General features: G+C 34.0%; 1 protein-coding gene across 2 annotated transcripts in view; it reads left to right on the top strand.

The window, feature by feature from the left end:
* The window catches only part of RyR (Ryanodine receptor), a 126,614-nt gene that overhangs the window by 44,795 nt on the left and 68,993 nt on the right, over positions 1-12,826 (top strand). For both annotated transcript variants that reach the window (XM_088231329.1, XM_088231328.1), the window contains exons 27-35: positions 8-185; positions 2,842-2,977; positions 3,831-3,955; positions 6,013-6,133; positions 7,350-7,539; positions 8,880-9,129; positions 10,448-10,592; positions 11,443-11,555; positions 12,328-12,399. In XM_088231329.1, the coding sequence (XP_088087455.1) occupies positions 8-185; positions 2,842-2,977; positions 3,831-3,955; positions 6,013-6,133; positions 7,350-7,539; positions 8,880-9,129; positions 10,448-10,592; positions 11,443-11,555; positions 12,328-12,399 (1,330 nt within the window). The remainder of the gene's footprint in view (positions 1-7; positions 186-2,841; positions 2,978-3,830; positions 3,956-6,012; positions 6,134-7,349; positions 7,540-8,879; positions 9,130-10,447; positions 10,593-11,442; positions 11,556-12,327; positions 12,400-12,826) is intronic.

Below are 12,826 nucleotides of genomic sequence, written 5' to 3'. Positions count from 1 at the left end.
ATTCCAGGCTTGCCGCTTTTGGTGCTGATGTGAGAATCTCCGTGCGCTGTCTGCAAGTCCTCGTGAAGGGAATAGACGCCAAGTCTTTAGTGAAAAACTGTCCCGAGTTCATCAGAACGTCCATGCTGACGTTCTTCAACAACACTGCCGATGATTTGGGACACACCATCATCAACCTGCAAGATGTAAATATAAAAAAAAACCTCATAATTTTAAGATGTGTATGTCTTTCCGTAACCTTGGATGAACCAGAACTCTGGGGGGGTGATTACAAACGCTATCTTTATCTATGTATGATTTTATTTATTTTTCATAGTGGCAACATTTGCAGAAAAACGCCAGATTTGTGGAAGAACAACTCTTGGGTTTTACACCACGAGTGCACCATCTCACAAAGCCATCATTGTGAATGATTTTTTTAACAAAAACTCAACGAATGTCATTGAACTACCGCCGTTTTCTTCTGACTTGGCTCCCAGTGGCTTTTTTCTGTTCCCCCAACTTAAATTATTGCTTCGTGGAACTCGTTTTGACTTGTTTAAAGAAAAAACCAAAATTCACAAAGGGAACTCAAGGCGATTCTGGTGTAGCATGGATCACTGGATTTTTCTTTGAAAAAAATGTATCACTTCAGAAGGAGCCTATTTTGAGGGGGATTTAATGAATTTGGAAGAAAGTTGATTTGTTATTGTTTTTTTTACTCAGTCCCGGCACTTGTTTGACAGAATATAAGTGTACTTATAAAATAACCGTTTCTTCTTCTTGAGCCTTCTGTCCTCCACTGCTGGATCCATATCCACCCATTTCTTTCGGAGGTTGCTGCTTGCAGCCAATTTTTACCCCCCACAGCGACTATGTCGTCGGACCATATTTTTTGAGGTTTTCCGACGCCTCTCTTATTCTCCTAAAATTTTAGGAGTCCATCTTGTGGGGTCTTGTCTCGCAAAATGTCCAGCTCATTTCCACTTTAGTCCTGCTACGCGATCCATGATATCCGCTATTCTGGTTCTGTTCCTAATTTCCTCAATTCTTATTCTGTCTCTTAGGCTTATACCAAGCATGGATCTTTCCATGGATCGATATGTGCATTTGAGCTTTTCTACATTTCTTTTTGTAAAGGCCATGGTATCTAATGCATATGTAGTCACTGGCAGTATACATGATTTATATTTATTTTTTTATTTATTTTTTATTTTATTTTTCTTTTATTCAGGAAACATACAGTACAGTTACAAAGTTTAATATTTTACACAATTGGACTTAATTCTAATGGACCAGTGAAGTTTCCATATTAAAAAGCAATTAAATCTAATGTTAATTATGAAAGTATAAAAAAGAGAAGGAAAAAGAAAACATAAATGAAAGTTGTTTAAATATTTAAATTTAAGTGAAAAAAAAAATATATTTTAAGTTTTGTAGTTTGTAGTGACTATTTACAAATGGAAATAATATTAAAAATGAAGAAAACTTGTAAGAGTAATTAAGAATTAAGAATGGAAATAAAGAATGAAAAAAATACTCAGATGTAAAAATAAAATAAAATAGTAATAACATTTTATTTTTTTTTTTAAAAAAGGAAAAACATAAACACATATTTATTTTAAGAGATTCAAAGAAACGATGAGAAGAATCTTTAAGTGAAATATAAGACAGTAAATTTAAATTTAGGTCAATTTAAAAAACATCTTCAAAATTAATGACACATTATAGTAAGAGCAGCAATATATTGATTTTATTAACATATATAATATAAGTAATTAAAAGTAGTTTAAAAGTATAACAAGTATAAAAACATGCCAATGGCAGCAGAGAAAAAAGAAAAAATAAAGAAGGAATAACAAGTATGGCAAGTAATCATTTAAAATTTGAAAAAGCAATCTAAGGAGAAGATTTTAAACCAAGAAAAGTCGATAAAATTTCATTAAAGCGATTTTAGAAGTAATACAAAATTTCAAAAGAGAAATTTAATTTATAATAATAATATGAATGTATGTAATTTGAGTGATATAAGAGAAAAAGGGACCAACCGGAGTTTTATTCAAAAGTTTTCAATACACTATTTTTAAATAATTGTAATCCTGTATGATATATATCTATATGGTTAAAAAAGCTGTTAAAAGTGGAACACGATCTGTGTAAAAACGAATTCTGGCAATAGTTCGTATTGACACTAGGTATTCTAAAGGTTGGGTGATTTCGTAGGGCACGTGATGGACAGTTAATTTGAATTTTATTTAGGAGCTGGGACGAATCAGCTAGACTGTTAATAATTTTATAGAGGAATGTGAGGTCCATTAATGTTCTCCTTTTTTCGAGGTTAATCAGTTTGTGAAAACGTCCAGATAAGTCATGATTTGGAAATATAAGAGAGCATCGGAAATTCAAATGTTTTAAAAATTTGTTTTGTACTTTCTCCAGCCTGTCAATATAAGTAATGTATTGTGGATTCCAAACGATAGACGCAAATTCAAGATGGGTTCTTACATAACTATAATAAAGATTTTTTATTGTTAGATCATTTTTAAAAGGCTTAGATACTCGTATAATAAAACCTAACATTTTATATGCTTTTTCAATAATTTTATCAATTTTATATGTTTCCTTTTTCAGACAAATCGGAATCTCTTTATTTTCTAGTATATACTAAGTTTTCCAAAAGCTGCCCAATTCATTTCTTTTCTTCTCGGCAGTTACGCCGTTTGAAATGCCAAACTCCTTCCAAAGAACAGTTTAATTATTATAAATTAGAATGGTAATTGTACAATAGCGATAAATAATGTTAGAATAAGTAACGATGCAAATAATTGTATGTGATTTCCTAATTGTAATAATGGCTTCCAGGGAAAGTACAGCCACCTCAGAGGAACCCACTTGAAGACTTGTACATCGCTGTTCTATGTCAACAGTGTTATATTACCAGTTCTGACTGCCATGTTTGACCATCTGGCTGCCTGCGAATATGGCAGTGATCTTTTGTGTAAGTATACGAATATGTCTGTAGGATTTTGCTTTTTGATACCGGGAGCTCCTATTCCAGTTGGATGTGACAAAAGAAAACGAGGTTTCGCTTCGATGTGTATTTATTTTTATTACGTTGTAGGGGTTTGAAAGTCACCCTTCTGCAGACTAATACTTATTGAATGTATAATTTATTTAAAAAAAATTTACAATATAAACCTCAAAATTGCCTTTTCAAAACATATTTGGTTTAATTATTTTTTTAAAAAACGTACTCAAGATTTAGAAACAAAAATTATATGACTCATTCAGTAGAACTTTAAAACAATTTTAAATAAATGTAAAAATCAAATAAAATAATAAAATATTTCAAAGGATTAATATAACTAGAAAATCACAAAGTACTGTTTCATATGTAAAATTAAACTAAAGGTTTAATTACCATTCACCATCTTTGAAAAAGTTCAGTGGGTGTGATCGATGTGATGTAAGAACACGCAACACACAATACACAGACGGGTAAACACCTTCGCTGCCCTACTTCGCCAAAGAGCCTAGAGCCTATGGGAACGCCTGAAAAGCTCTAAGAACGCGCTTCTCCAAGCTTCTGCAGGGTGGATCCATTCACCGTTGTTCGAGCGATGGCAGGATATGCTAAGACCACCATAAGTGCTTCAAATATAAAATGTTATTTTATGTTTATATGGTAGAATTGGCTCTACATTATGTAGCCATTTTACTGGAATAAAATTTTTAAAAATGGATAGTCAAAATAGGTACGCTGAATTAAGATTGCTAATACCGTACCATATTAACAACTGAGTGCGGAAAGGCGAATGACGATGATGTTAAATAATGCTAAATGTTTCCAGTGGATGAAATTCAAGTAGCTTCGTACAAGATGCTCGCCTCTCTATATAATCTTGGAACAGATTTAACTTTGACTCACGATCGGAAGTATTTGAAAACAGAGATTGAAAGACACAAACCAGCTTTGGTAAGTCAAACAAATTATTTTCCTCAAATCTATCTATCAATCTATATATATATAAATGAATCGCCGTGCAAAAACTCAAAAATGGCTCAACAGATTTACGTGCGGTTTTTTGCAAAAAAAAAAAAATTTACATCCTCAAGGATTACAAATAATAACATCTTAAATATATTGAGTAGAAAAGATGTTAGAAGCATATACGTGTTTTCATCGATTTTCCAGGGTTGCATTCGTCTAAAATGCATATATTGAAAAATTCGGTGGATGTTGTTTTTTGTTGTATTTTAACGTTTACAATCAACAATTATTTTTAATAGATACTAAATTAAATAATTTCCTTACAATTTCTTAATTTCTACACATGAGGTTATTTTTATGGATTTTTAGTAATGCCTTAATAATTTTATCTGACTTTTGATACATTTTCGAAAAACGTATTCTTACACGAAATGCATCACTGTGGGTAAGTAGAGCAAAGTTTGACATTTGCGGAAATGATACCATATTTGAAAAACAATTTTTATATTTTGGAATTCAACCATAAACAAGTACCCAGATACCTACATAAATTCAATATTTGAATATTACTATTTTTTAGTTCTGAAATTCAATCGTACACAAGTATCTAGGTACCTACGTACGTAGTCTTTTTCCTTTGATCCGGGCAGTTTTTGCACGCTTTTACTACACAATCAGGCATTTTTTTTCGGTAGTTATTTTTGCAAGATTTTTATTTGAGCACAATGAAGCCTCTTAGCCAATCACATGTTGAGATAAAACGAAAAACAAACACTTATTACAAATACATATTAGCTCAAAATGTGTTTGTTCAACCAGCTAATAAAAGGCAAGCTAACGTTCGGACAGAACAACATCTGTCGGGTCCACTAGTAACATATAATTTAAAAGACACTTTACTTTTACTAGTACGAAGAAAATGGCATTTCAATTCGTTAGGAGCTGCCTCTCCTACCATTCTCTTACCGACTTTGCTCGTGATGAGTCATGATGCTACGCAGAAATATGCCGTCGTATGTGATAAAAAATTCCTTTTATTTCACTGGAATAGATTATCTATATTTTTAAGTATTGAGTGGGAACATAATTAAGTTGTGTCCGTTATTTTTTCTAAATGAAGATAACAAGAGAACGCACCAACAAAAAAATACAACAAACCAGTCAATAATGTATTCTATTGGGAAATTTTATTTATATGGTATCGCTTTTTTTAGTATGGCACCACAGAATTTCAACTGTCATTTACATCGCCGCAAAACTGTTTCACACTTTTATGATTGTCTCATTAATTCATAAATTTCAAACTGCATATTCCTATAAAACAAATCAACTACACGTCTTTGTTAAACTTTTAAATTTACCTACTCTGGAGGATTGCAGGATAATAACTGACCTTATATTTTTACATAAAATCATTAACTCTCAATTAGATTGTTGCGAACTCCTGGATTTAATAAATATTAATATACCAATACGTAGAACTAGACAAAATAGTCTATGTTATTGTCACCCTTCTCAAAACAACTATCTTTGTCACTCACCAATACCGCGTATACACAGACTAGGAAACGAATGTACCTCTCATATCGACATTTTTAACTCTGTGAATTCGAATCATCTCTTTTTAAATATTTTCTGATGTTCTATAGTAACGATTAACGAATTATTTGCAAAAGCTACTTATGCTAATGATCTGGTGTTTATTCATTTTATATTTTTTCTATGCTGACGTTCATACATGTATATATATATATTTCTTGTTATTTTTCTTTTTACACATGTTTTAATATTGTTTTTTCCATTTTTTTATATCAAACGAACTCATTATATTGTTATATTTTATATTGTAAAAGGCGCTTGAGCCGTATAATAAATAAATAAAATAAATTGATAATAAATATTGTGAGTTTAGGTAACTATCTCTATTTTACGAATTGCTGAGGGCAACACAATGTTTTCTAATTCTGAGGTGCAGCTAAACGAGTAATGTGTCTATTTATTATACGTTTTTGACGTAACATGATGTTTTCAAATGATTTTAGGGTTCTTGCCTGGGTGCATTCAGCTCTACGTTCCCGGTTGCCTTTTTGGAACCCCATCTCAACAAGCACAACCAATTCTCTCTGCTAAACAGGATCGCTGACCACTCCCTTGAAGCTCAAGGTAATTAATGTAATGTATTCAACATACATAATTGGTGACGCGAGAGAGGCGCGAAAGTAATTTCCTCGATAGCTTAGAGAGCGCATGAACTAATCCAAGATGGTCCAACAAGGTCAGCCAACACACACGTTACTAAGGACGTTTACTGCCACTTAATATACAATGGAAATCGACTCACTGAAGTGTTCCCCCTCGCTCCACCAGATATTATTTGCGGGAATGATGCAGATGTTATGTTCTTTCTTTATTCGGCTTTGCGTATCAGGATTTTTGGATATTGGATGCGGTAATGATAATAATGCAGACACTTTACCGGTAGCTTTATATGATAGCGGTAGGAATATTGTTTTTTCGTTGTAAGTTTATCGTGCCGTGAAGACATTCATTTGTTTGAAGAAAAATACAGATGTCAGTTTTATTTAAATATGGAATTTGTGAATTGTTGCAATACGGTAAGTACTGCCAGGCTGCTCAGGTTCTTACTTCTCAAGGAAAAGCCGACAACCAAAACATATCAATGGCAGTAAACATTTACGCGTAACCACATAATATTACAATTTTATAATGAGGAAGTTCGGTGGTTAAAAATATATATTTGTTGATGAGTAAGGCAGAATTTAAAAAATATATATTTGTATTTATTTATTAACGGGCATTGTCCATTTAAACAATTAATAGGGTTTTAATATTACAATATAAGAATAGTTAAAAACATTTTTTAAAAAAGCAAAGAAGCATTGACAAACATAAGGGACATCGAGACAACATCTGGACTATTTATTTATGGCTTTTTTAATCGTTGTAAACTTAAACCAAAAAAGTTCAGATGATTTTCTCGAGTTAACAATACGACAAGGACGGGTCATTGGAAAATTAATCAGCGCTATAATTTTCTAAAGTTTTGTACTTTTGTACCAATAAATCGAAAAAAAATATATCAAATTACCACCCGCGTAAGGAAAAAACGACTTGATTTATTGGGTCCACGTGTAGTATTTAGTGAACATAATAAAAATGAAAAAAGGAATCAATTCATTAGTTACGTAAACCTTGACGAAGAAGCTTGTTTGCTTTGAAACCGGTCGGTGGAAAATAAAAATTAATGGTTAAAAACAAAGTTGTTTTATTTATTTTATTATAATGAATAATCACAAAGTTAGTGCTTCAAATATAAACTTTTTAAAATAAACATGTATTTTTTTATATTGCATTGCAGATGTCATGACGAAAATGGAGTCATCGATGCCAACGTTGGAGGGAATCCTCGCCGAAGTGGACCACTTCGTGGAGAGTGACAAGACATACGGTGAATGTCAACACATCATTGATGTCATTCTGCCGTTACTTTGTTCCTATCTTCCCTTCTGGTGGGCTCAGGGCCCGGACAACGTCACCCCTACGGCCGGGTTAGTAAAAGATTGATTGAATCATCAATAATTTATTTATTGAACCATTACTAATATTTTGGGTACGTTCTAATCAACTGTCATCAAGCAGTGACAACTGTCATCGAGCTGTGACAATTGTTACCAAGCTGTGACAATTTTCACCAAGCTGTGACAACCGTCACATTGCAGTTTTAACTGTCACCAGGGGGTGACAAATGTCACTTAGCTATAACTATCTATCAGTGACAACTGTAACCAAGTGTCATTAAGCTGTTATTATTATTATGGATAACTTATATAGCGCCATTTTCGTAATAAAATACCTCAAGGGCATCTCTCATCTCAAGGGCATCTGTCATCTGTCATCACATGGTGGTAATAGGGTGACTTCTGTCACCAAGCTGTGACAACTGTCATCAAACGGTGGTTATACAGTTGGCTAGGCCATATTCTGTGGATCTCTCCTGTGCTGGTATTCCGAACACATTTACAGCGCGCTATAACGCGTATCTTGTACGTAAAAACGTGCTATATTTGCGTTCAGAATTCCAGACGCTCTGGCGGCCATATTATCTCGTGTATTTACATATCAAACACGCGAGAAAGAAAATCTGTTTTCTCGTGCCACGAGAGCGGTTCAGAATAGCACCCCTGAGAGCCTTAATTAGCTCGCCTACTTTTCGAGCCATCCGGTTCTCGACATCCTGGACATCCACTGCTAATTGTTCACTGGCAGTTCATGTCAGGACTGCGGGACGCGAACGTAGCTTGGAAGGATGAACAAGAGCTGGCACCCGGCTAATATGCCTGGAAGATCATCATAGACACCATATGCTCCAACTAGGGAGCGGAAATGGAATGATAATGATGGTACGATCGCCGCCTATTGCATGCTAAAAAATTCGGCCATCCAACTTAGAACCTAAAACATGGTAGGCGAATTGGGTATAAAAAATACAAGTGCATACGTGCAGGCGGTTTTTAAACGCATTAACTAAGCGTTCACCAGTCCATTGCATTGCTCCACAATGCGGTTTGTCAGGAGTTTTTCCTGGGGTTGGGTGAGAAGGACGCAATGTTTAATTTCAATTAATGGCTTCTGAGATCGCGGTTATTATTCATAGTGAACGTTTCAATCAAGTCACCATACTGCCTCCGCCCTTCCAGTGAACTCAAACCAAGCTCCCTTAAGCAGTCCTCATATGTTTTGTTCCTTAGAGAAACTACCATTTTAGTTGCTCTTCTCTGGACTTCCTCTACCAACTCTGTCTTTTTCAAAATATGGACTCCGGATTTGGTAGACATACTCTAGGGATGGACGAACATAATGTTTTATACATTGCTGAGCATCTTTTCAGAAACCACGTAACGATGGTGACGGCCGACCATATGAACCAACTTTTGCGCAACGTCCTGAAGCTGATCAAGAAGAACATCGGTAACGAGAGCGCGCCGTGGATGACGCGCGTGGCAGCTTACACCCAGCAGATCATCATCAACAGTGGCGAGGAGCTTCTGAGGGATCCGTTCCTGCCCCTCGTAGAGAGAGTCAGGAGACGCACAGAGAACATGTTCCACAAGGAGGAGAGTCTTAGAGGGTTTATTAAGGTTTGTATTATTATTTTAACAATTTTTGTTTGAAACTTTGCCTGGATTGAAAGGGTACATACTTCGTTCTTAGCCAGGCAATTATTATTGGCCAGGCAACAATTATTGGGTATTAACATAATTTTTGTATTTTTTTTCCAATGAATAGGAAAAGAGGACATAACAAAAGAAATTGCAATAATTTATTCTCATTCATTATTTTACAACAAATAAGACAATAATTCATAGCATCTTCACCGCGTACACTACGCAAATATCTCTAGCAGATTTGATCACAACTCAAGGAGTTATCGAAAATACTCACTTTCGTCTACTTGAACATTCCATTTTGAAGGCTTGTTATCGAATCAAATAATACATGTAACGTAAAAGCAAATACAGTGTCTTCTAGAGCAGAAAATTTTGAATGACGTTTAATTTTTACACTTTTTTTTTGCTTTTGGTGCTCATTTTTAAATTTGGAAAAAAGTGGAGACAATTTTTGTTAACATCTATTACATTATTCCCTCTTATTTTTATAACCAGCCCATTATTATTATGTAAATCACCTTGTTATTCTTCTTCTTGTCAGCCCGTTTCTCTTAATTTGCCCTCTCCAAATTTTTCCATGTTTTTCTGTCCTGGGCACTCTTTTGGACACTGTTTTCATCCATGTCCCACGAGTTCGACGATTTCTCAGTCTATCTCCTCTGTGGTCTCCTTAATTTCGTTTTATTTTCGTAGCCTCCAATTGTACCATCCATCTATCCATCTATCAACTTCTTATCTCGCCACATGACCCGCTCACTGCCATTTTTGTCTTCCCGCTCTTTCAGCGATATCGATCACCTTTGTTTGGCGTCCGATCTCCTCATTCTTTATTCGGTCTCTTAATGAGACGCTCAACATCAGACTGCTGAATGCACTTATTTTTGTGGACACTTCTGGCAATGAGTGACATGGTTTCAAGACCGTATGTTGTCACCGGCAGAACACGAGAGTTGTAGACTTTGGCCTTCAGATTGTTTGGGATTTCCTTATTTTTGAAAACGTGTTTCAGCTTTCCAAAAGCTGCCCAACTTGTCTAGGCAGTTCTGCTGTTTGATTTAGTTTTCCTAATTTGATTTTGTTTCCAGGGTAAACCGTGAACAGCACCAATAGTTTTATTTCCAGTAAACATGTTGCTAAGCGTTGGACTCAAAATCTTGGTTTTGTCTATTTTCATGTTTATCATATGGCCTGTAAATGCTTGCAACATTAATATTCCTTTATCAAAGAAATATATTTATTTTCAAAGTTTATTGTTTTCCGTGTTAAATTGTTTCGTTGTTAATTTCAGTCTTCTACTGATGATACTTCTCAAGTGGAGACCCAAATCCAAGAAGATTGGCAGCTTCTTGTAAGAGATATCTATTCCTTTTATCCTCTGCTAATCAAGTATGTAGATCTGCAGAGGAATCACTGGTTGAGGAACAACATCCCAGGTAACATTCTTTATTTTGTAATACTTAAACTAACAATATATTTTATTAGTGTTTGATTTTGCCCGGGTAAATCCAAATTAATTCCGTGTCATCTGAGTCAACTTCACTTGCTTGTTTGTCAATAAACAAAATTATTTTATGTTACTGCTCCATGTTTATGCCGAGAATGTTTAATAAGGGTACAAGGAACGGCTGGCTAGCGCAGGTTTTAGGCCCTCCCAACAGATAAAAATAAATTAACAAGCTATGACGCAATTTCCATACCAACCTGATAAAACAGTGTTATGCGAGCAAAAAGTTTTGTAAAAATTAAAATATGGAAATTGAAATATTGATTGACATTTATAAGACGAAAATGATTACGAAAAATAAGCATTCAATAAAGAGTCTGTATGGTCAGCTCAATTCCTTTCAGGCTTTGTACATTGATAACAGCGGGAATTAGAATTTAGTGGACTATATGGAAATTATTATTCACATTTAAGAGAAATTTAAAGAACTTAAGTTCTCCCGATTGTTTATTATATGGAGCACTTCACTATTGCTGTATCACGGATACCGGTATTGTGTAGATGATGACGAACTGTATAATTAAGGCTGTTTATATAACACTTAACTTCACTTTGTACGAAAAATGCTGACACAGGATATGATAAAGAATTATCAGAGAGACAACTTTTCATATGTGACTTGCTCAAAGGACAGTAGAAGAACAAGAATTTGAAGGAAGAAGGATTTGAGTAGGAACGGGATATTTACAGACTTATATGAGTGGCCAGTATAGAAAATATAAATTCAGTATTTAATAGGTAATAACAAAGGCAAAATAATAATTCAATCTTTTTTGCAGAGGCCGAAGAGCTATACAACTATGTGGCAGACATCTTCAACATCTGGTCCAAGAGTCAGTACTTCCTCAAAGAGGAACAGAACTTTATATCAGCTAATGAGATTGACAATATGGTAAGTTTTACTCTTTAGAATACATAGCTGCCTTGCAACTATTCTGCGCTTTAGGTGACTTCAACATGTATAAATACTGTGACTCAAAATTCGCTGTATTATCAAACATCTGTTAAGATTGCCATCTAAATTATCGGGATATTTCTAACTCTTGTTTGGCTATGACGTCAAAACTTGATTTATCTTTCTTTTTTAAATAGTCGTATTTTGCTTTAAACGCCTAAATTATATAATTGTTCTTATAAATAATGGAAAACAAGGTATATACAGCATATATAAATATTAAAATAGCATATTTAAATATTAAATATTTGTTTTTAAATTCCTGTATCTCAAAATATCTCGTCTTTTGCTTAATGTAAAACAACGTTACATCGCTGTTGGTAGAGGAATTTTTTTTTAAGAGTTAACAAACATTTTTCATTGATTTTTCCGGAGTACCACAAGGTCTTTCTTGGGCCCACTATTATTTTTTTATTCAAGTCTTTTTGGTTAAATGTGGAATAGTTATATGCAGAATATTATGTGTAAAATACATTTTATCATTTGGGTGGTGTTTTCTGTGACACAATATCATAATTTTGAGAAAAATGGCCTTTAAGTTGACTAGTTAACAAAAATGACATTTTTCCGTCGCATTACCGCAATCAATTTCTTTAACTAGGTTAAATATTGTTACAAATTAGGTATTTTTTGGTGTATTGTAAAAATGCAGGTACGAGTATTTATTTTCTTTTATCTGAGTGGTTAAAAAAACGTTTTTTTTTTCTAGACTTTAATCATGCCAACTGCTACTAGAAGATCGGCAGTTATTTCTGACGGAGCACCCTCTGGCAGTGGAAAGGTTGGTTCATACAAAATGTCCTTATTCTACGTTCTGGTAGTCAGTTCTGGTTGTATTTCTAGTTCTGCGATAACAGTGCAGATGAATTCATGCCTTTCAATTTCTAAAGCTTTTGATTATAAATTAATCTTTCTTTTGTAAACTAAACAACAAATGTATGTATGTATGTCAAGTTATTTGAGGAATTTTAGATCTTAGATATAAGGCAATTATATATTTTAAGAAATTTATTCAAAAAAAGCAAATTATTCTACCAGATCCCAAAAAGAACACTCCCACACTACCGGAAGTCAAACTAGAGGATGGGTCATGGGGTCTACCGCAAACTCTGAATTCGGGCAAAGAAATTTCAGGTTTCTGGGCCCCAAAATATTCAATATGCTACCCGAACATTGCAAAACCATGATCCGGATTCAAATAAATAAAT

Source organism: Micrasema longulum, unplaced genomic scaffold (assembly GCF_059751315.1).
Source record: "Micrasema longulum isolate JH-2025_06_02 unplaced genomic scaffold, ASM5975131v1 h1tg000873l, whole genome shotgun sequence".
Lineage (NCBI taxonomy): Eukaryota > Metazoa > Arthropoda > Insecta > Trichoptera > Brachycentridae > Micrasema > Micrasema longulum.
This window is presented reverse-complemented; position numbering and strand designations above follow the sequence as displayed.